The sequence below is a fragment of the Penicillium psychrosexuale genome, assembly GCF_028828465.1.
Source record: "Penicillium psychrosexuale strain IBT 29551 chromosome Unknown utg000002l, whole genome shotgun sequence".
NCBI lineage: Eukaryota > Fungi > Ascomycota > Eurotiomycetes > Eurotiales > Aspergillaceae > Penicillium > Penicillium psychrosexuale.
The window spans coordinates 328,963-350,502 of record NW_026643187.1 but is presented as its reverse complement, the minus strand read 5'-3'; the positions used below and the strand labels follow the sequence as shown (position 1 = coordinate 350,502).

Below are 21,540 nucleotides of genomic sequence, written 5' to 3'. Positions count from 1 at the left end.
CACTTGCCCCATAATTTCCCCGTATTTCTTACTCTTCACTTCTATACATCCCAATGCGCCACTTCGACGCCTGGGTCCTTCGTGATCCCTATTCTATTTGGCATTATTACCCAACTGGCCATCGGTGGCGCGACACCGTCCGCGATTTAATCCAATCACGTGCAATCTGCTCCCCAGAGAGCAATCTCCACCCACCTATAGACTGGAATCCAGAATCAGCATCAAGCCAATTCCAATTCGAACCTCAAGAATCTCCCCTTCTCTGCCTTCCACCTGAACTCCGCCAAATAATATGGTCCTATGTCCTCACCAACTCCCCAACTCCAAACACCCAAACCCCTCAAACCATCCACTTAGTCCAACTAAAAGGCAAAATCCGCCATGTGCGCTGTCCAACCCCAGCCCAAAACCCTCATCAAAACCCCCATAAACCCCAACTTCCGTCAAACCCCTCCCTAACCCAAAATCGCCACTGCTGCCCCACAACCCCAGCCCGGTGGCGCATCTACGACGGCCGCGTGCCAGGCCACAGCGACAGACTCCTCTACCCACACACCCACTCCCTTCTCCCTTCAACCCTAAGCAATAGCAACAGTGCCCTGCTCCGCGTCTGTCGGGCCATCTATTTCGAAGCAGAGCCAATCCTGTATAAAGCCTCGCATTTCGACGTCGACGATCTATTCACCTTCATTGCGTTCGCGGCGTCGCTGTCGCCTGTTGCCCGGAATGCCATTTCAAGACTGACGGTTCAGTGGATGCCGATCTGGGTGCCGATGGCGGGGTTGGATCATAAGGGGTCGATCTATGCGCATACGCATAGTGATGAGTTGTGGGTGCGGCTTTGGGATGTTGTCGCCTCGTTGGAGGGATTGCGGGTGTTGGGGTTGAGTTTGGATTTGGGGAGGTTTACTAGTGTATTGGGGAGTACTGGGGAGGCGGTTGTTTCGGGTCAGAGGATTCCGTTTGGGATTGGGGAGGAGTGGGTGAAGCCGATTCTTGGGGTTAGAGGATTGGATGTGTTTGATTTGGCTGTTACGGCTAGATGTGATATTCTTGCTAAGGGGGTGGTCGAGGGGGAGTTGGTTAGGGACGTCGGCCTTTTGAGGGAGGGTTTGAGGGGGATATTGTGTCAGCCGAGGGTTGGGTTTGGGAGGATGTTGAAGGCGATGGATATGGAAGAAAGGAAGAGGAGGGGGATTAGGCTGGCTATTACTGCTGCTTGATGTTTCTTCTGCTTATGCAATATAAGCATCAGCATAACTATATATCTCATTTGAGATCATAGGGCAACTACTTTCAAATATGTTACCGGACCAATGACTATAGCGGTCAGCCCTTAAACGCATGAGTACCTCAAACCCCGCTATTTCCTGCAAACAACCCGAACTCCTTCCGAAATAGGGGGATTAGCCGATACATCCATGGCTAGCTAGGGGTTTGCATATTATACAATTTGCTTAGTTTGCATACATCTACCCGTTTTATCTTCCCCCTTTCCTTCTCACGTCCCCAGTACATTCGAAAAGCCAAGACACCAAGACGAGGGAACACTTAACCCTTCCATAATGTTTTCAATAATCTCTACTCTATTCAGACCCATATGCTATCCGCTCAATCTTGTATTCGGTTCCATCTACAGGGCTTTGCGTGGCTGGATTCCATCAGCGGGCACTACATTGAAACCAGAGCCTGTAAGTCTCGGCCATATTTAGTCTCCTGGGTATAATTACTAATTAATATAGGAGGATACGACACCGGCTGGAAATGATGTGTCAAATTCCCCCGCCTCCCACGTCGACATTCGGGTAATCCATCAGTATCTTCCTCCGGGGGTTTCAGAGATCATTGGTTGGGGTGGTGGAAGTTACATCGGCCTTGTTGATGACACGACTGCCTTGAAATACCCACATGTTCCTGGCGACCGGCAAAGCCTTGAAGTAGAGGCTCAACTTCTCGACATTCTTGGACCTCATCCTCGAATAATCCAATCCAAGGGGCTGACCGAGCATGGTCTTCTTCTGGGATATGCTCCAAACGGCAACTTAATGGACTATATCACCTCGGATCACGTTATTCCTCTTGAAAGAAGGCTTCATCGGTGCCAACATGCTGCCGAGGCACTTAGTTATATCTATTCAAAGAGTGTTATCCATTGTGATCTAAATGTTCGGAATTTGCTCCTTGATGAGAACTTGGACCTCATACTTGCGGATTTCCAAGGCATGCTTAAGTCGAGTGGTAAAACATTACTAGATGGGCTATCTCGTGAGTGTACAAAGTCATTTCGACCGCGAGTTCACGGGGACTATGCGGATGTGCACACTGAACTCTTTGCACTTGGCTCCGCAATTTATTTCATCATGACAGGACACGAACCCTTTCCGGAGCTAGATAGCTTTGATGATGAGGAGAAGATAGAGTCCTTATATGAGGAAGGGATATTTCCATCTGCTGAGCAAGAACATATTTGCTATTACATCACGGAAAAATGCTGGAAGCAACAATACCAGTCTGCTGGGGATGTTGTTCGGGATATTACTCAACTACAGGGAATATCCGAGAAGGAGGATGTCCGGATCTAGAGAGGAAAAAGGAGTATACGTTCTCTTCAATAGCTGGGATTTGGTGTTTATTCAGCGTCCTTCCCCTCCATGGCTCCCTCTGCTTTCACCTCATATCGCCAAAGTGACGGAATCCAATCTCCCCACAGGCCATAGAGCTTCTGAAGTAAAACTTCACTGATCCATTATCAACACTTGGGGCATATTCCTCCTTTCTTGGTTGTCGCTCCCATGTGCTGGTCTTTGTACCCGCCGCAGTTCGGCTTGTTACATGGCGGCTGAGGGTCGTAGGTTGTAATCACATGCTTCGGTCTTGCGACACAGTTGACATATCGGTCTGTATAGACGAATCGAAGACATATTGTGATTTGTTGGTGGCTATAGCTTGGGGTTTGCTGATATTCTTTTGGTCAGACTTGATTTGACATACTTTGTGAACGAATTCAAGTTAGAGCTCTCACCAGATATTGTGGACTTTAAAAGGCTTGTTGGAGCTTGTTCTGTGTGTCTGAAAAAAAAATTATTCAAGGGCGATGGAGCCAGTTTTATAGTTGAAAGACCCCGAAGAATGAATCTCTACTTCGTTGACTCCATCGCCTAATCCGAGATCAGCTGCTCGTGTGCTCGAATACGAGACTGCATTTCCGAGTAACTCGTGCCTGTTGCCTAGAGTTCGTTTTGCGATGCACGTAACAAAATGCCGTCCATATCAGAGGCGTTAAGGGCTAGTACGGCTGCTTTGAAACAGATACCAAATAACAAACCCCAAAACCAACTAGCTCCATTCACCCACGCCCAATGAATGAGATCTGCACTTGGCCATATGCACCTAAAACCAAAACAGACTAGCTCTTCTCATGAGAAGAGCATGCAGGGTTATCACAGAGGGCCCAAACTCAACCACATAATCCTTGTACACAATGAAAACATGCTCAAATTTTGATGACAGAGATGTCCCCTGTGTACATGACGATAGTGGCTGGGTCGGCTCAACATCGCGAATACAATATATGACAACTTACTGCTGGAATAAGAGAACAAAACTGACAAGGTAGTACATTAATATTATCTAATAATTGTCTCATCTCATTTCCACGAAATCTTTTGCCCTAGGGAATCTAAGATGCCGCTGCTAGTAATGAGTGTTTAAATCAAACTACTATAATTTCTATACGACCCTAGTATAACCTGAATCTATGCTGCAAGCGTGCCTAATACGAGATGATGTTTAATTAAACTGCTATAATTATGTTAGACTTGGATGTGTCCATATTCTACAAGGCAGCGTGGCTTATAGTAATAATGGCATAGTAGTATAATCCGAATTTCCATACCAGTTATTATACACGATAGCTTCTCTCATAAAGACGTACCTGCGATAAAATGGCAATGCTATATTAAAATGTCTACAAGGAACATGGACATGGTCATGGGCATGATTTATGACAAATGTGATGAAGAAACTGAAACTATCGACTGTGAGCAAGTAGCAATAATAAAAACATGTTGCGCACATCTTCTTCCACTCCCCAAATTCTGTACATTGTTGTCGTTATACTCAAAGTAGATGTAATGGCGATCGATCTACGTTGTATCTGCAATGAGGAAAACAACCAGTGTCGATTCGCCTCCTCTTCTCTCTTTCCTCCTCTCGTCCACTTTATCTTAGTCACATGGGTGACCGCCTTCCGGTCACCCAACAAGATGTAAATCTAGGTTCCAGCAGCCAACAACTCTTGTATGTCTGCTCTCTTGGTGCCCCTCACCAAGCTAGGATTTGAACCTTCCGCTCATGAACCTACAAGCTTTGTCCCGCAAGGAACGTGCCCAAAGAAATTGAGGAAGGGTGGAGTAGAGAAAGTGGACTCGTATAGCCAGGAACTGGTTATATCTCGTGGTCACATCCTGCCGAAGCGTTAGTGGTACGACCGTAAAACAGCCTGGCGGAAAGGACTCACAGAAGGGACCCTCGTATAAGACCATGGGGAGTAGGGTAGTAGTCAACATATCACAGGATTCGTCACATGAGTGGGGACATTGACCGTCAAATTCCTCGTGATTGCTTTATTTCTCGGTGTTGTAGATGCCTATAATAATCATACACAGAAGAAAAACGAAGCCATCATGGTCGTCCAGGCGCCCCGCTCTTCGAGGATAGCGGACACGTCTATGCCACCAGTGTCGGCCAGTAATCTGGGTGATTACACAGTTCTCAGCGTTGGTATAAGAGGAATCCGTGAGGCGTGAAGAGATGACTGCAAATTTTGCTCGATGTTTCAACTCCAATGTCCCTTCGTCTTGACATATGTTTTGCTGAAGCTCATGCAAAGCCACTCATAGCTTCGATAATCATGCAAATCACGATGAGGTAGGAGATGCGATCACTGCTTTGAGATATAGGCGCATCAATGGTTGTATGCGTTGTAAAGATATATATAGTATAATGATAGTGAGAGATTGTCTAAATAGTCTCCTATTGGAGATAGGTGACTCTAGAAAATTCTTAGTTGTGGGGAAAGAAGAAACTGTCTACAGGTTTGTGGAAGACTATATAGCAGGAGCAAACAATGGAGGTCAGGTGACCTTCCAGCAGATAGATATAGCTAGTAAAAGAACCCAGGCAAGGCAATATTTCGATTGGGATGGATCCAAAACAGAAAAACTTAACGTGGTAAAAATTGTCTGTCGAACCCTTGAAGTCACGATCTTTGATGGCTGGTGGCTGAACTCCCACTCAAAGGTTATCCAAGGTTACTATTCTAATAGGCTATGCGAAATATATGTCGACAAGAACGAAATGAATAGAATAATAAAAACCACAGTTAATTCCCAGTAATTGACATGGCATTTTGCGGTTTCAGTGCTAACCCTACTTTCGGGATCTGCAGAATCCGAAGTCTACATAGACGACTCGGCAGTCTAAGAACAAGTAGCCTGAGTGGACCGAATACTCTAGAGCTTCTTCAAGGTGGAGTATGGCCCCTCTGATCCATCGTTACTGCCGCATTTTTGTTTTGAGAAGGGTTACCCACACACTATGTTTTGCTAGTGGCACACATCCACTAGCCGCTTTAGGTGTGTCGAGGAACTGTCGAGATTTCCTCGTATGTGCTCTCTGAGATAGTATCCAGGGTATCTATCAAATGGCATGCAACATATCAAAATCCGTAGTTCGTCTATACATCTACCAAACAAACCAGGTGGATGACAGGTTTCCTTTTCTTTTCAAGTCTGGCAATCCATATGCAGGGTCCAGGTAAACGGATAACTTATCCGGCCTATAGGTGGCAATGCCCCAGAAGAGACGATACGAAGATTAGGGCTAGCAGGCTCACGGATATAGTCGTACAGGACATACATTCTATACTGACACAACATCTATCAGATCTAGTAACCTGCAAAGTTTCAATTGGCCACGCAATTGGAAACTGAAACATCAAACAAAGCTATCTCAATCTATGTGCAGTTCATATCCGGACATGATCAAGGCCGAGGTGATGTACCAGACCCGATCGGCTGTCCATCAATTCCAGCTTTTATAAACAAACTAGAACAAACAGGGGATAAGGAATGGCCTTGGAGGATATACCAACATCAAAGATCATGGTCAGAGCATGATCAGAGGAAAGGAGTCACCAATCATCACCACCAAATCAAGGCCATATACAAAGACATCAAACAAGAAAAAAGTTCATTGGGAGAGTATTAAGGGGAAGGAGGAGCGTTGAAACCACCGAACCACAACCAAAGCAAAAATCAAGACAAGTAAGAAAACAAATCACAAAAAAACTGCATCGAACCCGAACAAGCCAAGTCCGACATACAGTCTATTCACGAAGAAGAAAAAAAGACACCAAGCGCCCGACATAGGAGAAACCGCCAGTTACGGGACAATTTGTAAAGGTATAGGACACGAACCGAATGCAAGATGAAAAGATGGATACATATGCAAAAGAGTAGGAGGAATGTGTGCTGGGGCAGGGGGCAGGGGGGAATTGCGGCTATAGGGACTGGAATGGCAGGTATATAATTACCACCCAATGTGTAGCTTCGTCGGGACATACGGCATCAAAGGCACCAAGCCAAGTCATCTACTGAGCAGAGACGTGACCGGCACGGCCACGCACCTCCTCGTCATAGCCATTGTTATGCTCGGACTCGAGTTCTTCGTCAGTGGGACTGTGCATCCCACTAGGGGGTTCCTGGAGAGATTGGCGACTGCGGGCCATCTGTATGAAGCAAATTAGTACGAGTTAAACTAGATAAAGCTGCGCTGCATATCCAGCGACTATGGGATGTGACCTACCCAAGCACGCACACCTCCGATCAACCCGAGACTGTACCCAGTAGCGAAATCCTCATTGCGGCGCGAGCCCATGGGGCTATCCGCGCGGTTGTGTTCCGCACCCACACGCGACAGGTGCGACTTGCTGCCGCCTGTCGGGCTGGTGAGGGGTCCACGCATTCCCCAGTCCATGCTGTTGCGGGCGCTGGGCGCCGGGCTGTTAGGACGGCTGTTCTGCCAGATCTGGCGCAATTCACGGCCGAGCTCTTGGCCAGTCATGGTCCAGTTGTTGCGGATGTTATCACGCAACTCGACGACATGACGCTTGATCTCGAGCTCGTTCTTCTTCAACCAGGATACGTTCAATTCTTGGCGAGAGGCGCCACGCTTGAATTGACGGGAGATGTATTGGTCGTAGTCGCGGACGACCCTATAAATAATAATGTCAGCTTTAGTCCGTTGGATTCGATGTGGGAGGTGAAACATACCGTGTGATGATACCGGTGGTACTGACACCCTCTGTACGCTGGGTGACCAGGAACTTGCCCTGTTCCTTGATAGGACCGTAGATGTCATCGCCCTCAGCGGCCTCGTAGGGCAGGTCGTCATGGGCAACATAGTCGATCTGGTGCTCGGACAGGAACTCCGGCGTCACAACCCACGGACAGCAGGGGATGACCTCGTCGACCCACTTGCAGTGACGGATAGTCTCCGCGCGCTCGGCGCCGCTGAGCACCGTCAGACCCTTGCGCAGGTGTGTCTCCTCGTCACCAGTCACACCGACAATGAGATAAGTATCGGGGAAAGCCTTCTTAGCCTGCTCGAGCTGTCTCATGTGGCTGTAAAGTGATAGTCAGCAACTATTACCCAATTGAGCAAGCCCACAGCCCGAAGAAATTGGGGGCTGAAACCAAAACCTGATCCGCTCGTGTGATCACTTACCCAAGATGGAACAAATCGAAGACACCGTCCGCATAAACGCGTACTGAGCGACCCGTTGGGGGTGGGTTAGTATGATAACCCACGGGATCCTGCAAGCGTCCAAAGACCGGGGGCGCCATCTGCTCCTCTGTAACAGGCTGATCATCTTCGGGCAAATCGATATGTAAACCGGGGCGCGACCGAGGCCCATCCTCCTTCTCATTGCTGGCGGTAGTCGCAAATGGCTCGCCGGGGTCTTCCTTGTTGACGGCCGGCTTGACCCCGTTCACCTCGGTGTGGCTTGCAGCACCGGCGGCGGCAGCCTTGCGGGCCCGCTTAGAAGGGTGGCGGGTACCATTGGCGTTGTGGGGGTTGGCATTGGCGGGCCCTGTTGAGTCCTTGCCCCCTTCTTCGTTAGACGCGTCGCGTGACGACGGCTGGAGGTCAGCTGTGACGTTCTTGGAAACGGGCGCGGGAAGGTGGGAGGCGCTGCGCTTGCGCTTGCCGGCGGGAGAAGTAGAAGGCGACATGATGATTTGGCCCTGAAGAATGAATGAGAGATGTCTTCCGAGGGAAATGAATGAAAGGATGGGGAACCGAGAGAATTAGGGAGAGAATTGATGTAGAACCCTGAATGACGGCAACCCGGTTTTAGGGGACACTGGTAATTTTCTGTTTGGGGAAAGAGTGGGGACCTAACTCCACTGTCATAAGCCACGGTCTCAGGTTGCAGAGTGTACGGGGTTGAATTTTACAATACCGAGAATTGCAAATACGGCCGGGAGATTGCAAATAAAGTCTTGGCAGGACTGGGTTACACCGACCACGTGTGGGTTACAGGGGTTATCGTGGACATCGTGGACATCGTGGACGTCATACATCACCTTACCGTTGAATGTACTCTTTTTTACGGAGTACTGTTGTGCTTCATTGCTACCAGACTCAAATACGCACTTGGGAACATTTGATTGTAGGAGTTTCCCATCCTTGGCTTGGCCTACGTCAATATACATGACTCGCCGTTGCCAGGATAGAACAATGAAACATCTACCAAGGTACAAAGAAAATGCGCAATGCATCAGATATACGCCAAAGGTTATGTAAATGATCATTGTCATTGTCCATTGCTCCTGACAAAATCTCAATCAATACCCAGCTCTACCAGCTTGCGCCCCTAGTACTCATTCTCGTATAGGTAAATCAATGACCGTAGGTAGGGAATAGACCGGGAATTAGGAGGGGGAAGAAAAACACCCCGGAAAAAAAGCGGATAGGAATTGTAGGTAAATGGCTCGTCAATAGCGGGCATTTTCTGCGGTAACTCGTTGTGGTGATGGCATAAAGTAAGAAACGTATTCATGAGGCCCATTTAGCTCCCGGCGAAGGGCTCTCTCTTTCAACATCGACCTCCATGGAAATTCAAAGCTCTTGTCTTTCATCTCATTCAATTCCGTCTGTGTCTCTTTGCCGCATGTCCCGTCTCTGACAATTATCCATTTCAAGTCGAAGGAGTTAAAAAAAGGGTGTAACAGGCTCGGGACTGGAGCCCGACGATAACTAATTGCAAAACAAAGAAAAGGGGAGGAAAACAAGGCATAGATCGTGGAATCAAGGGGAAGGGTCGTTGACTGTGGGCAGGGAAAATAAAAGCAGGTTGAAACCAAAACAGGGAGAACCAATCGATGGACGGTTCATAAGTTCATAGCCTACGATGCGGACTTCTCTTTCTCGGCGTCAGTGGAAGCCGGGGATTCGGATATTTGAGCAGAAGTCCCGCTGACATTCTCCTGTTTCCCCTGAGGACCAGGAGTGGCCTGGCGGTCGTTCCGGGTGCTTGATTCGTGCTGCACCTGGTTGGTACGGTCCTGGTCTTCCTCGGTCTGGTCAAAAAGTTCGCCATCGTTCTGGTCCGTAGAGAGCTCAGTGCCATCACCCAGGAGGATGATGCGGCCCGAACGGACACCTAATCCACGCGAACGCTCCATCTCCAGGTCATATTCATCCGGGTTATTCTCAAACTGGTTCCGGATTCCGGGGCCGCGGAACTCGGCTGCACGAACTGCCCGTCAGCACGAAGAAGTGGGGATGCTTTCGGGTTCCTCGGGAGACTTGCCGTACTCGGGCGGAGCACAAGGACCATCCCCGTTCGCAACCCGCTCTGCAATCTGGTTATACCACTCCTCCTTGGTCTTTCCTTGTAGGAGTCCAATCACGATCATGGTCATGTTGTCGCAGCCAACACCGCCGGTCTCGCTGTTGGAGGCAAGGCAGTTGTCCATCATGTTTTCAGAGATATGGGCAAGGGGCTGCTTAGCAGCAATGCCTCTGCGGACAAACTCAACCACAGCCTGGGAGGACTGGCAGTCCCAGATACCTGTAGATTGTTTAGCAATGATATTAGCGAGAGGGAGTAATAGAAAACATACCATCACAGGCAATCACCAGGAACTCATCATCATTCGTCAGCTCGTGAACGGTCACATCGGGGTATGCGGTGACAATCTGTTGTTCGGGAGAGAGCTCAGGGCTCTTCTTGAATTCAAAGTCACCGATAGCACGGGACAGGGCAAGGTTGCCATTGACACGACCGAAGTCGACGAAGCCGCCAGCAGCGGTGATACGAGCCTTCTCGCCTGTTTGAATTATTTGTCAGACCCTCATAATGTTTCATGTAGCGGCTTGTATGATTCCATGCACTTACCCTCGTTCTGAGGCTTGTGGTCGAATGAGAGTGGCTTTGCACGTCCCTTGACACCCAAGACGGATCGTGAATCACCAGCGTTGGCCTTTGACCGGTCAGTTTACCCCTTTAATCGGATATAGGGGCTTTTTTTTCAAGGTCATAACATACCACCCAGATCTTCTTCTGTGAGATAATGGCCGTGGAAGCAGTGCAGCCAGACACTTCCTCCTCATAACGGGGGTCTGGGCTCAAGTCAGCGATCCAGCACGAAGTACCTCGGCAACGACAACATCGCACAAACCTTCTAAAATAGCCCTATCGGTCGCAAGGAAACCATCCTTCATGGCTTGCTCAATATCGCCCTTGGCGAAAGCATCCTGCCGAGAGACGATCTTGTGCAGGTTCTCGCCGGTGAATAATGCCACCTTGTCTCCACCGTGGCCATCGTACACACCAAAGAAGGCGAGACGGTGTTCCGGATCGGTCGGTTTTTCGTTGGTGCCGGTATACTTTGCCTGGAGGTCAAGAATTGTAGCGTGGGCGTCCTCCATGCTGATTCGCCAGCCCTGCATGGCCGACACACCATACACACAGGAGTCATCCCCGCCTTCGGACGAGGTCTGTAACAAGCGAAAAATAACAAGTTAGTAACACTCGATGCTTTTCTACAACATATGCAAGGCTGCCTGGTAGGATTGCGATGCCAGTTCGTTGCTGCTCGAACACCCCCCACTACTCAGCTGAACTACCCAAGACCCCGCATGGCAACCCGAGGAAGATTCCTCCGAGCGACAGCACGGACTATTTGTTCAACGGAAAGAACTGAGAGGGACTCGGTCCATAACCCCCTGGTTCAGAGGTATGACAGGAGCCAAGAAAGGGGAGTGTTTCGACGCCATAAGAAAGGACATTGGAGGGTCACAATGGGCCAGTGTGGGGTGTGAATCAAAAAAGCGAAATATCGACTCACCTTTTCGACCACCGGCTCCGATAGGGTTTGACCCATATTGGCAAAGATTGAATAATTCGGGGAAGGTGGGGGATTCGAGGTTTCCGGATCGAAGTGTGGAAAATGCTAGGAGATGTGCTGTAGGGAAAGGGTCAGATGAGGGCGCAGGGCTTTCAGCGCGCGTCTGGGTCCCGCGATAAGTGGGGAACGACGGATGACGATAGGATTTCTTGCCTTGGGATGTTTTTGGAAAAGAACAGGGATTTTTCGCAGATGAGGATTGGAAAGATAAGTTTCAAGGAAGCTAGGAGAGAGAAGTCCGAGTCCAGACAAGACCCTCGCAGAGATTTCCTGGTATTGCGTTTACCGCTTTTGTTACGCCGTGCCTCTATAGAGTCACGTGAGGTGGTGTCTGGCCTGTTCTCTGGGAATGTTGGAGGATGTTTAGGAGTTCAGAGATATTTGTTATAAAGAAGTCATACATAAGACTACGTAGGATCTAGCATATTGTATTCTGTGTCTCATTGAGGCCAAAGAGAAACTCCATGTATAATAAATAGGGGCCATGGAGTCACCGTACAGTCACGCCATATTCGAAAATTTCAAAATCTACACTATTCCTGTATGTAGGGATTAATATTCCTCTTTGGTGCTCTTATCCCGCTCATAAGCCATGCTACTACTTGTGTATCGCATCGCACTGTGTTATTCCATGTTAGAAAGCCAAGCGGTGTATCCTAAAAGCCCCAGTGGCCCACTACGATAACGATCAAACAATGATACAGAGATATTACTATTCGCTCTAGAACTAGATTGATTAACATAAAGACTTCACTAAAATACCAAAATACCAACGAATCAACCATAGAAAAGCCAATGGATATCATGCTCGCAATGCCGGATAACGCCAGAAACAACAATAGAAAGAAAAGAAAGACAAACGGAGAAAGAGAGAGAGACATTAAACAAGGAAAATATAGGCGAAGAAGCCAAAGATCAAACAAATGCCAGCTCCCCACTGCTGGCTACAGGAAGACCCCGATTATCAGCACTCTTCGGCGGCCGCGGGGGCTCAAGAGGCGACGACAACCACCACGGATGATCGGGGTCCTTATTAGGGCTGACCTTGCGGGACAGATGTTCGTCCAAATCCGAGATCATAGATGAGCTGGGCGGCATAGCATTTTCATCATTCACTTTCTGAGGCTGAGAGGTGCCCTGGCCCTCCAATTTCCGAGCACTGCCCAGACTATTCTCGCTCCAGAACCGCGGCAGCGGGGAGATAGCACCGCGGTAGTCTTGTGCGAGACTCAACTGGCTCTGGCCATATACGCTTCCCTCAGCAAGGGGAAACAGACCGGGCTGGTTCTGAAATTGGGAGTTCTGATATTGAGAGAAGCGGCTGTTGTTGTTGCTGTCGTCACCGTAATCAGAGGCGGACATCGCAGTCGATAAGGGACGTTCTTGGATGGATTGGCGGAATTCGTCGCTGAAGGTTGACACGGAGACGGTGTCGGCACGACTCCGCATGCTGCGGTTTCGGTCGAGTGCGCGCATGCCCGAGGAAGTGCGCCGGCTTATTTGCGCGGAGAAGAGAGGGTTGGAGGAGTTGCGGTGCTTGGCTCGGCTGTGGACAAAGGCTTCGAGGGAGTCGGCTTCGGAAAGGATGGAGTCGTCGGGCTCAACAGTGCGTAGGGTCATACGCTTGTGGTTGTCGTGGATGCTGGATGCCATGCTGTGGCGCATGCGTCCTGCTGCTGGCGGACGCGATAAAATTGGCGCCATATTTGTTAGGCTAGTCTCATCGCTCAGCATTGATGCTCGTGCGTTTTGCCACGATGCGTGCACCACGCCGTGTCCAGGAGGTCCGAAGCCGCCGGCACCATGGCCGGCTCCGCTGAATCGTACAGGTAGTCCAGAGGCAATGGAGGAAATACCGCTTGAGCGCTTTGAGTATCTCTTGGACTTGGATGATTGGAGAGATTCTCGCTTCACGGCTCGCGCTTGGATCGGCTTCAATGGCTCTCGTCGGGACCGGTTGGTGGTTCTACGACGCACGGGGCTGTTGGTGTATGAGAGGCGATTGTTTTGCTTCCTGGAAGGTGAGACAGTTTGGACTGGGTTGTCCTCTTGGGTGATGGGGTCTCGTAGTGGGACAAAGCCCCCGCGAATGGGAGAGTTGCGAGTGGGAGAGTTGCGAGCAGGAGAGCGAGGGGGAACAACGGGCTCAGGGATAGTAAAATTAACTGGGTGCTCCCGTTTATCAAATGATGACACGTTCCACGCGGGCCCAAGTTCGAGCTTGGGAATCGAGGATGGGGAGATAGGACTCATCCAATCTTCGGAATTGTCATCACGGGAAGGTCTTTCCGTCATGGATGGCTGACAATTAGGAACATCTGGCCTAACAGGTCGTGGCGGAGGAATCTTGCTGTCGGACGGACCTTCTTCGACCGTGGGTGAGCTCTTGCGACTACGCCAGCAGCAGAAGAGAATCAGCAGACTCAGAATCACCACGAATGGAACCACGACTGAGATGGCGATGATGCCAGCCTTCTTGTGGTTGGGGCTGTTAGAATTGGTAAACGGATCTGTGGGATTCGAGTGTGTGTCCGAGGCTCTCAGCACATCGAGAATGAAGTCCATTGTGTCTTTGGTCGATCCTTGATATGCAGTAAGAGGGATGGTGTACTTCTTAGGATCCATGTCATCCGGAACGTGCCCGTAAAGAGTCTTGTTGTCCGAGAAGTAAGTAAGCCATGTGAGGTCGTTGTCCAAATCGACCTCCAATTGTACAGAGTCATCGGTGACAATAGACTGGTTGAACACAAACTTGAACTCCTGGCCAATGGCAGCCTCGCAGCCATCGACAGTATCGAGGAACAGCTTCAAGAACTCTAGGCGAACCATCAACTGCGCTTGGTCCTGAAAAGAGTCCGTAACGGCAATAGTGATATTCTGGTTCACAGCATTATTCGGTGGCGTCCCGCTCAGCGATATATTGTCCTTATCCAGTTTCAACCAATTCGGCAGTTCAGCGTCGACTTTTGCCAGCTTCTTGATAGAAGTTGGCGAACCGTCCATAGAGAGAAGACTAGTGAAATTAGGACTGTTGAACTCCTCTCCCCTCGTAAGGTTAAAAGTCTGGACAGTCTCGTTGAATGTCAGAATATGGGGACCGATCGATAGTTCAAAAGTCATCTTGGCCGCACTATATCCAGCTACATCTGATGCGATCAGCTGGAAGGTAAACGTTTGAGGCCCCGCGCCTGGAAAAGCAGGGCTATTTCCAACAAATTTCAGGGCTGCCGGGTCAAAGTTGATCCAGGAAGGTAGCGGGGCGTTGTTTGGCGATGTTCCGTAGTAGATCGTGGAAGGATGCGTGTTGTTGAAGGTATCCGGATCGAACTCAATCGAGAATGGAATACCGGGGTGAATGAACAGTGTGGCAGGGTACGAGACCGGTCCCAATTTCTGCAGCTGAGGTACAAGCGGTTTGTTCACCGTCGGTCCCTGATCTGCTGTCACGATTAAAGTAACGTCCATGCTGTCTTTTTCCGATCCATTCGATGCCACAAGCTTGAAAGTGATCGCGCCACTGTCGCCTGAGTGCGGCGTTCCGGATAGGGTGAGACTGCTGCTGTCCACTTCGAGCCATGATGGTGCGTTTAATAGAGAGTATTTAGTGTCCGCGTCACTGTTGGAGAAGGTACTTTGGGCAAATTCAAATCGGAAAGGCTGTGAAACTCGGGCAACAGGTGGCAATTGCGCGTTGATAGGATAATTGGCAGACAGTGACGCTGCAGTGGCGACTGACAGGAAAGCCAGCGCGATGGTGAGAAAGAACGCCATGGTCGATTGAGAGAACGCGAGAACACTGGAACTGGATATAGCTGGAAAGTACACGGCTAGCTCGCCAATCACCAATGGTGCTCCCAGTCTCACGGCGAAAAATAGTGAAAGTAGTCAAGATGGAAAGAAAGAGATTCAGGACGAAGATGAATGAGTATCACGCATGATCTTCCAGAAAAGGATCGCGGTCCCTCTCGCACCAAAGGGACCAGGGAGACATTCAAGGCGTGCCCTTTGAAAAAAGCCATACCTGGATATGTTAGATATCACGGAGGTATGTAGCAAAATGACAGCGGAGAATGGACACAGGCCCGATCGCTATAATCTCACGTTTCGAAGATGCCGGTGTCCATGCAAGGGGTAGCGATAGGTGGCTCCTGCAGCAGCCAAGGAGCATAGACGCGTCCAACCACCATGACTTATTGTCCCTAGGATGTATTACAAAGGGACCGATAAGGCAAGGCACATTTTTAGTGGGGGAAAAAAGCCCGTGGAGTGCAGCATTGACGGCAGTGGCTCAACCATCACGCTTCTAAATCCAGGACCATTTTGATACCTGTTCGTCCAGGGGCATAGTAATCAGGGATGACCTCACGCTCCTCGAATCCAATTCGGAGATACAAGGCGCGTGCAGGCTCCCTGGCCTGGTCCACCCAGAGTTGAATATACTGGCAGCCCTCCTTTCGTAGGCGCTGCTGAATGTAGGACAGCACCTCCTGGCCGACACCTTGACGGCGGTTAGGCTCTGTCACACAGACTTTGTGCAAGAGCGCAACGCCCTTCTGTCGGACATAGACCGCATAGGCAATTAGATCAGATTGCAATCCCTTGGCTCGAATCGCGTACAGAACTCGCGTGTTAGGCTTCTTTCTCCACAAATCTTCGCCGAATGGAAATGCCTCATTGGTGGGGAAGGTCTTTTTCTCGACGCGTGAAATTTGGGCAAGAATCTCCAGTGCCTCGTTCCTCTTTAAGGAATGAATGTCCGAGATGGTGAGGCCGGACATTCCTCCCGTTTCGCATCGAGGTGCCATTCCAGACCACGGCTGACTAGTTTTAACACGCCTGTTCCAGATATTTGACACTGTAACTGTGACAGTTTATGCCGTGTAAAAGTAGGAAGTTAGTTCAAACATCGAGTGTAGTGAAAAGTGTCGTGGTCCCCACCGGTGAGTTTCGACCAATGAGAATCCCCTTGATCTATAAACAACTACGAGTCGACAATATCTCAATTTCATCTACGCGTCTAGGCATGTACAGTTAAAGCAGGTGGTTCATTCATTGGTAAATCACGCATCGAGTCACCTCATCCTCGCAAAGTGCCTAGGCACATAGGCAACCAATCTCCAGCCCAAGTCAAATAACAACCGTGATTGGTTGGCGTCCGGGATGCCACAATCCCCCTTCAATGCATGCGTTCACGAGCGCAGTTTTAGCTTTGATACTAGGACGAAAAAAGGACTGTACAAGCGCTTTGAGCACCTTCAGAAGATTGACAAAGCCCCCACCGGCAGCCTCAATGCGCTCCATGGCCTCCTGAAGAGCATCATAGTGCAAAAGTTCAGAGCCATAATTCTCAAGAGAACAGCCAAAAACATGCAGCCGGGGAGGATCCCTCCAAAGCCGCTCCAACAAGTGCCAGCATCCTTGGAGAGAGTCGCGGTGCGTGTATGGTGGTGTGTGAGTGATGAGAATGTCCACGCTGCCAGGGATTTGGTCCCAAATATTATCAGTCTCAGGGTACTGGAAGGCCGGGAACGGAACAGTCTTTGGTGAGTATGGGCTTCCAAAGATCTGGAGTTGGCGTCCATTCTGAGCAGTCACTGTGACATGCTCGTGTTCCAGATAGATGATGTCGCTCCATTGTGCCGCATTGTGATATCCATATCTCCAGCGGTCACCCCCCTTCTTGAATACGTTAAGATACCGGTCAGATCTGCCCGCCACAACGAGTTTAGTGTAGTGAGGCTGAGATCGTAGCCAGTCCAGCGTGGCTTGGAGTTCGGTGAGCGATCCATCTGCTGCCAACCCACCAGCATAGATCAGAATGTCACCATGCGGTATCACTGGTCGCTGTCTGTGGGCGTTTGCAATACAGACTACAGTGATAGGTTTTTCAGGCAGGTCGGGGCGGTTGGCTGGTCGCCAGGCAGAGAGCTTGCGGGCGAGGAAAAGACAAGGTCGGTCTCGGAATTGTTGCCAGGCTGTTGGGTCTGTCGATGGTACGATGACGAATCCCGTGTCCCTATTGAATGCAGTCACGCTGAAAGGCATGATGTTTGGCCTCAACCCGATAGGGCTGGCTGCAGATGGGATCGTGGGAAATGTGAGTAAGAGAAGAGCTGAAGTACGGTGTGTACAGCTTGACTTTTATTTTGGTTGATTACATCGTTCTCTGAACGCATTTACCTTAACCATTTAGTTAGCATCGCCGTTCGCCTCGTACCAATGTCGTCGCATTTCCATTTTTTCCCGGTCCACGTTTCTATATCAGCCCTCTCCAGATACAAAACCGAGGATAGAATCACCTGATGATATTTGTATTCACCTTTGTTTCATCTTATCTTCTATTGAATGGTTATTTATATGCAGCTTTCTCTTGAAGCTTACAACTTACAAGCTAGATAGTACATATGTAGTACGAGGGCCTGAGGCCCTATCCTCGTTTTTCATGACCTAGTTCTTAGAATGTTCCAAGCTTGTTATATAAATCTTCGATCTCGTGAACGAACAGCTGCTGTATGCAAAGTATGACCTCCTAGGGTTTTTGCCGTGTGCTCAGCTTAGGTCCTAGGATGTAACGCCTCACATGTATACCTCAACCTCTCGATCATGCAGCTCTCCGTCCTGACCTCCATTCAATATATTACTTTGATACAGTCCTAAAAGTTTATCTCAGTGTTGTCAATATGTCTCCAATCACCTCTTCCTAGAGACATGCCCAAAACAAACCTACATTAGCTACATGCTCACGAGAGGTATATTAGCGATGCCAGGACATTTCTGTAGGGTAACGCTATTTGGGGATCAACTATATCTTCATAATAGCCCATTGCATGGGGTTACGCTGTCACAGTAAAGCAAAGTAGTCTCATTTTATGTAAATATAAGAAAAATGTATGTAAAAGGCATACAGGGAAACAGGGAAACGAAAAGGACGTGAAAGAATTTCTACTACCTACATATGGTAAATACTATACACAACCCATAGCAAACAAAAGTCCCCTACAAGAGTATAAACTTACATACATGTAGGTATTTATTAACTTCCGGATGCCGAAAAACAAAGAAAGTATTCACTGGCTCTAGGATTAGCCAGATCAGCCTAATAATTACTCTAACTAGTGCACAGTTCGTTTGACATAAATAGCCATAAGATCAGGGTTTCTTCCTAGTAAATCACCCTTTTGGATCTGTTTCTATCTCACCCGAGTCCTAACGTCTAAAGGTAGTAAGAGGGCGGGGGATGGTTGTGATTAGGGTTTGGTGCGAAACCGTCATATCCACTGTTGGAAGATCACCAGATCTTAGTGGTAGTTATCAAGGTGGCTGCTTATGGGCCAGTTCTACCATTTGTAGACAATGTATTTATTACATGCATTTATCGTGAGGATTGAGAGTGTGCAGATTGTCATCTATTGACAATTGAATAGAGAACGCCTACATTAGTGTTCATAATATTCCCTAGATTCCAAGAGATTATCTTAAATGATACCAAAATGTTGTATCCTAGAGAATACAGATGAATATCAAAATATCAAATATCACGTTGATGTATGGAGTACTCCGTATAATATGCGCGTCGATGATTTGCCTTGACCCGCAGCAGAGTCCCACACTACACACAATCAACTCAACTCCAACCACACAGATTCAACCGCAAAACCGCCTCACACTTCAACAACCCCCACCTTCAATATCAAAATAAAATATGCCGCCGAAAACTCAAGACCAGGCAGATGACAAGCGCCAAGCTGCCAGAGAAGTCATCGATATTCTTCAGGAGATCTCCGACTTGCTGGTGCGTGCTCACCCCGGACTGAACTAGAGAGGATTCAGAATTCAAGACTGCCTAGTCCATGTTGTCATTCTCTCTTCTTTACAAAAAGAAGATAAAGCTGTAACCCTAAAACTGACATTTTGAACAGAATACCAACCTGGACCGGACAGAGCTGTCACTTTGTGTGTCTCTCATTGAAAACGGGGTCAACCCCGATGCTTTGGCGGTACGCGTTTCCCCCGAGACCAATAACAGCACTCTACGCGCATTACTCGGCTTTTGGAGGTATCTTTCAGCTGACTCTGCTTTACAGACTGTCATCAAGGATCTGCGCAAGGAGACGGGTTCAAAGCGCGTGGGTAATGCTCCCGCCATGGAGTAATAGTTTTGGGGAGTTGGCGTGGGTGTAAGAGACCTCGGGAGTTGCCTGATGCCTATCAGTGAATTGAACGAGGCCTGTTGGTTTGTTTTGGTTTTGGCGTTGAGGCTACTATACGGGCCAGTCGGAGATATACCCTTTTGTTTTGTTTCTTTCCGGTACAAATACAGATTCAATTTGGCTTGGGTTTATGCAGGTATTCGAAGGTTGAAAAATGTCTTGGGCTACCTCTACTAGGTATGTAAAATCAGGGAGGTGGGTAGCGCATAGCAGAGCAAGTTGGCAGAGTAGAACGACAGGGGAAATAAATATGGTCACGGGCTGGGAGGAAAGGTAAGAAGTGCTTCGCGCAGATAACAGTGGGGATATTCAAATTCCAGACATTCGCAATTATTTTGACTCGTCGGGCTTGCTCGCGCCCTTGGTCTCCTGGTTCATGGAACCCACTTCGTCGGAGACTGACTCGACAGTAACGTGCTTGAGCTGATTGCCCTCCGAGCCCGTGGTATGCTCCTTGATCTTAGTTTCCTTCTCATCATCGCTATCGCCAAGGCTGAATGGGTCATTTTCCGCGACGGGAGAAGGCTCAACGGTGGACAGTGGCTGCCATTTGCTCGCCTTGTTGCCTGTTGAGCTGAGACGCTTGGATGGCGTGGAAGCATCGTAAAGGTTGTCGATCTCGACGGGCGGTCCATCCTGGAAAGACACCTTACGCCTATCTGGAGAAGGAGATGCGGATGGTTTAGAGCTGGGGTGGCCCGGACGAGGGGGGCGAGGTGGGGGAGCTGTGCACAGTTAGCAAGGCCCAATGATGCCACGCTTGAGATCGCTATCTACCTTCTCCATCCCTTAACTCAAGAGCAGAGAAATCATCCCCGAGAACCTTGGGGTCCGCGTCGTAGCGCTCACGATCTCCACTGCGACGGCCCATATCACCACTACGTCGGGGCCGGGCATGGACAGGAGTCTCTCTTTGATTATGGCTAGGCTCCTCGTCCAGATCCTCTCCGTCAATTCTCTTCTTCAGGTTTGTTACCCACGAGTTAACCTTACTCTGCGTCTCCAGGAAGCCCTTGCGGAGGTTCTCGCGAATCACAGGTAGATCATCTGTAAACATCCAGTTAGCACGAGCCCATTCGGCAAGCCACCATAAACCGTACCATCAAAAAAGCTGTATTCTCTCTCCTCTGACTCCTCGCTTCCTCTAGGCCGCTGGTATCGGGGATCACTCTCCCAGCCCGGGGGTGGTGCGCGACGTCCTGCCGCATTGTAATGCTCAGATAGTTGACGTGCATACATCTCATCGGCTTCCAGTTGTCGCTGTGCAGCAGTGCTCTGTTGGCTTGGGCGCGGCGGCTTTGGCGGGGGTGCCATCTCCTCTTGGGCCTTGGGGTCGGTCATACCTGCAAGCCGAGGTCGTGGTCAGCTCATACTCATTTCTTAGTAGATTCCCCACGAACCCAGGAGGGCATTGAACGCCGGCTCGACATTCCAATTGCTTGCGGTCAGGACCGCTTTGATGACGCCTGGCTCTATGCTTGGAAATGCCTCCTTAAGGGTGTTCTCCGACTGTTCTCTCGGGTTCAGGGGCCGGGGCGGCTTTGGCGGGGCTGCCTCGGCGGCAGCTGGCTGAGTAGCGATAGGGTCGGACGTAATAATCCCGTTCTCCTGGGGCTCGTCGTCAAAGTCCATCGGGCGCGCGGTGGTCGGTGACTCGGCTCGGGGGCTGTTAGAGGAACCAAGGGCAGCTGAGGGTCTGCTGGAGGTGTTCTAGGTATGAACGTGAGCCTCATGCGATAAGAGATGATACCCGGTTGAAACATACCATCTTTTCCTCCTCTGACATCTTGATGTATCTTCAGGACCTGCCAGAGTATTGAAAGTGACTGAAGGGAAATTCACAAAAACTG

The 21,540-nt window shown here is 49.3% G+C and overlaps 9 protein-coding genes across 9 annotated transcripts; 3 read left to right on the top strand and 6 right to left on the bottom strand.

Annotated features, from left to right (window-relative positions):
* Positions 1-53: 53 nt before the first annotated feature.
* N7518_001269 (uncharacterized protein) lies at positions 54-1,048 on the top strand (the record flags this gene model as incomplete). The annotated part of the gene is made up of 2 exons (XM_057182197.1): positions 54-1,001; positions 1,043-1,048. The coding sequence occupies 2 exons, from the start codon at positions 54-56 to the stop codon at positions 1,046-1,048; spliced, it is 954 nt and encodes a 317-aa protein (XP_057043647.1).
* Positions 1,049-1,565: 517 nt separating this feature from the next.
* N7518_001268 (uncharacterized protein) lies at positions 1,566-2,582 on the top strand (the record flags this gene model as incomplete). The annotated part of the gene is made up of 2 exons (XM_057182196.1): positions 1,566-1,691; positions 1,743-2,582. 2 exons carry the CDS (start codon positions 1,566-1,568, stop codon positions 2,580-2,582), a joined length of 966 nt encoding a protein of 321 aa, XP_057043646.1.
* A 4,070-nt stretch (positions 2,583-6,652) lies between these two features.
* On the bottom strand, positions 6,653-8,297 carry N7518_001267 (choline-phosphate cytidylyltransferase; the record flags this gene model as incomplete). The annotated part of the gene is made up of 4 exons (XM_057182195.1): positions 6,653-6,790; positions 6,868-7,276; positions 7,335-7,685; positions 7,789-8,297. 4 exons carry the CDS (start codon positions 8,295-8,297, stop codon positions 6,653-6,655), a joined length of 1,407 nt encoding a protein of 468 aa, XP_057043645.1.
* Positions 8,298-9,473: 1,176 nt separating this feature from the next.
* Positions 9,474-11,456, bottom strand: N7518_001266 (PP2C family serine/threonine-protein phosphatase; the record flags this gene model as incomplete). The annotated part of the gene is made up of 7 exons (XM_057182194.1): positions 9,474-9,826; positions 9,899-10,141; positions 10,194-10,400; positions 10,469-10,553; positions 10,619-10,692; positions 10,752-11,070; positions 11,421-11,456. The coding sequence occupies 7 exons, from the start codon at positions 11,454-11,456 to the stop codon at positions 9,474-9,476; spliced, it is 1,317 nt and encodes a 438-aa protein (XP_057043644.1).
* A 939-nt stretch (positions 11,457-12,395) lies between these two features.
* Positions 12,396-15,251, bottom strand: N7518_001265 (putative transmembrane glycoprotein; the record flags this gene model as incomplete). The annotated part of the gene is made up of 1 exon (XM_057182193.1): positions 12,396-15,251. One exon carries the CDS (start codon positions 15,249-15,251, stop codon positions 12,396-12,398), a length of 2,856 nt encoding a protein of 951 aa, XP_057043643.1.
* A 524-nt stretch (positions 15,252-15,775) lies between these two features.
* N7518_001264 (GNAT family N-acetyltransferase) lies at positions 15,776-16,285 on the bottom strand (the record flags this gene model as incomplete). The annotated part of the gene is made up of 1 exon (XM_057182192.1): positions 15,776-16,285. The coding sequence occupies one exon, from the start codon at positions 16,283-16,285 to the stop codon at positions 15,776-15,778; it is 510 nt and encodes a 169-aa protein (XP_057043642.1).
* A 322-nt stretch (positions 16,286-16,607) lies between these two features.
* On the bottom strand, positions 16,608-17,525 carry N7518_001263 (uncharacterized protein; the record flags this gene model as incomplete). The annotated part of the gene is made up of 1 exon (XM_057182191.1): positions 16,608-17,525. One exon carries the CDS (start codon positions 17,523-17,525, stop codon positions 16,608-16,610), a length of 918 nt encoding a protein of 305 aa, XP_057043641.1.
* A 1,657-nt stretch (positions 17,526-19,182) lies between these two features.
* N7518_001262 (mitotic-spindle organizing protein 1) lies at positions 19,183-19,633 on the top strand (the record flags this gene model as incomplete). Its single annotated transcript, XM_057182190.1, has 3 exons — positions 19,183-19,272; positions 19,400-19,477; positions 19,565-19,633. The coding sequence occupies 3 exons, from the start codon at positions 19,183-19,185 to the stop codon at positions 19,631-19,633; spliced, it is 237 nt and encodes a 78-aa protein (XP_057043640.1).
* Positions 19,634-20,020: 387 nt separating this feature from the next.
* On the bottom strand, positions 20,021-21,476 carry N7518_001261 (CUE domain-containing protein; the record flags this gene model as incomplete). Its single annotated transcript, XM_057182189.1, has 5 exons — positions 20,021-20,415; positions 20,468-20,737; positions 20,791-21,033; positions 21,091-21,400; positions 21,456-21,476. 5 exons carry the CDS (start codon positions 21,474-21,476, stop codon positions 20,021-20,023), a joined length of 1,239 nt encoding a protein of 412 aa, XP_057043639.1.
* Positions 21,477-21,540: the final 64 nt, after the last annotated feature.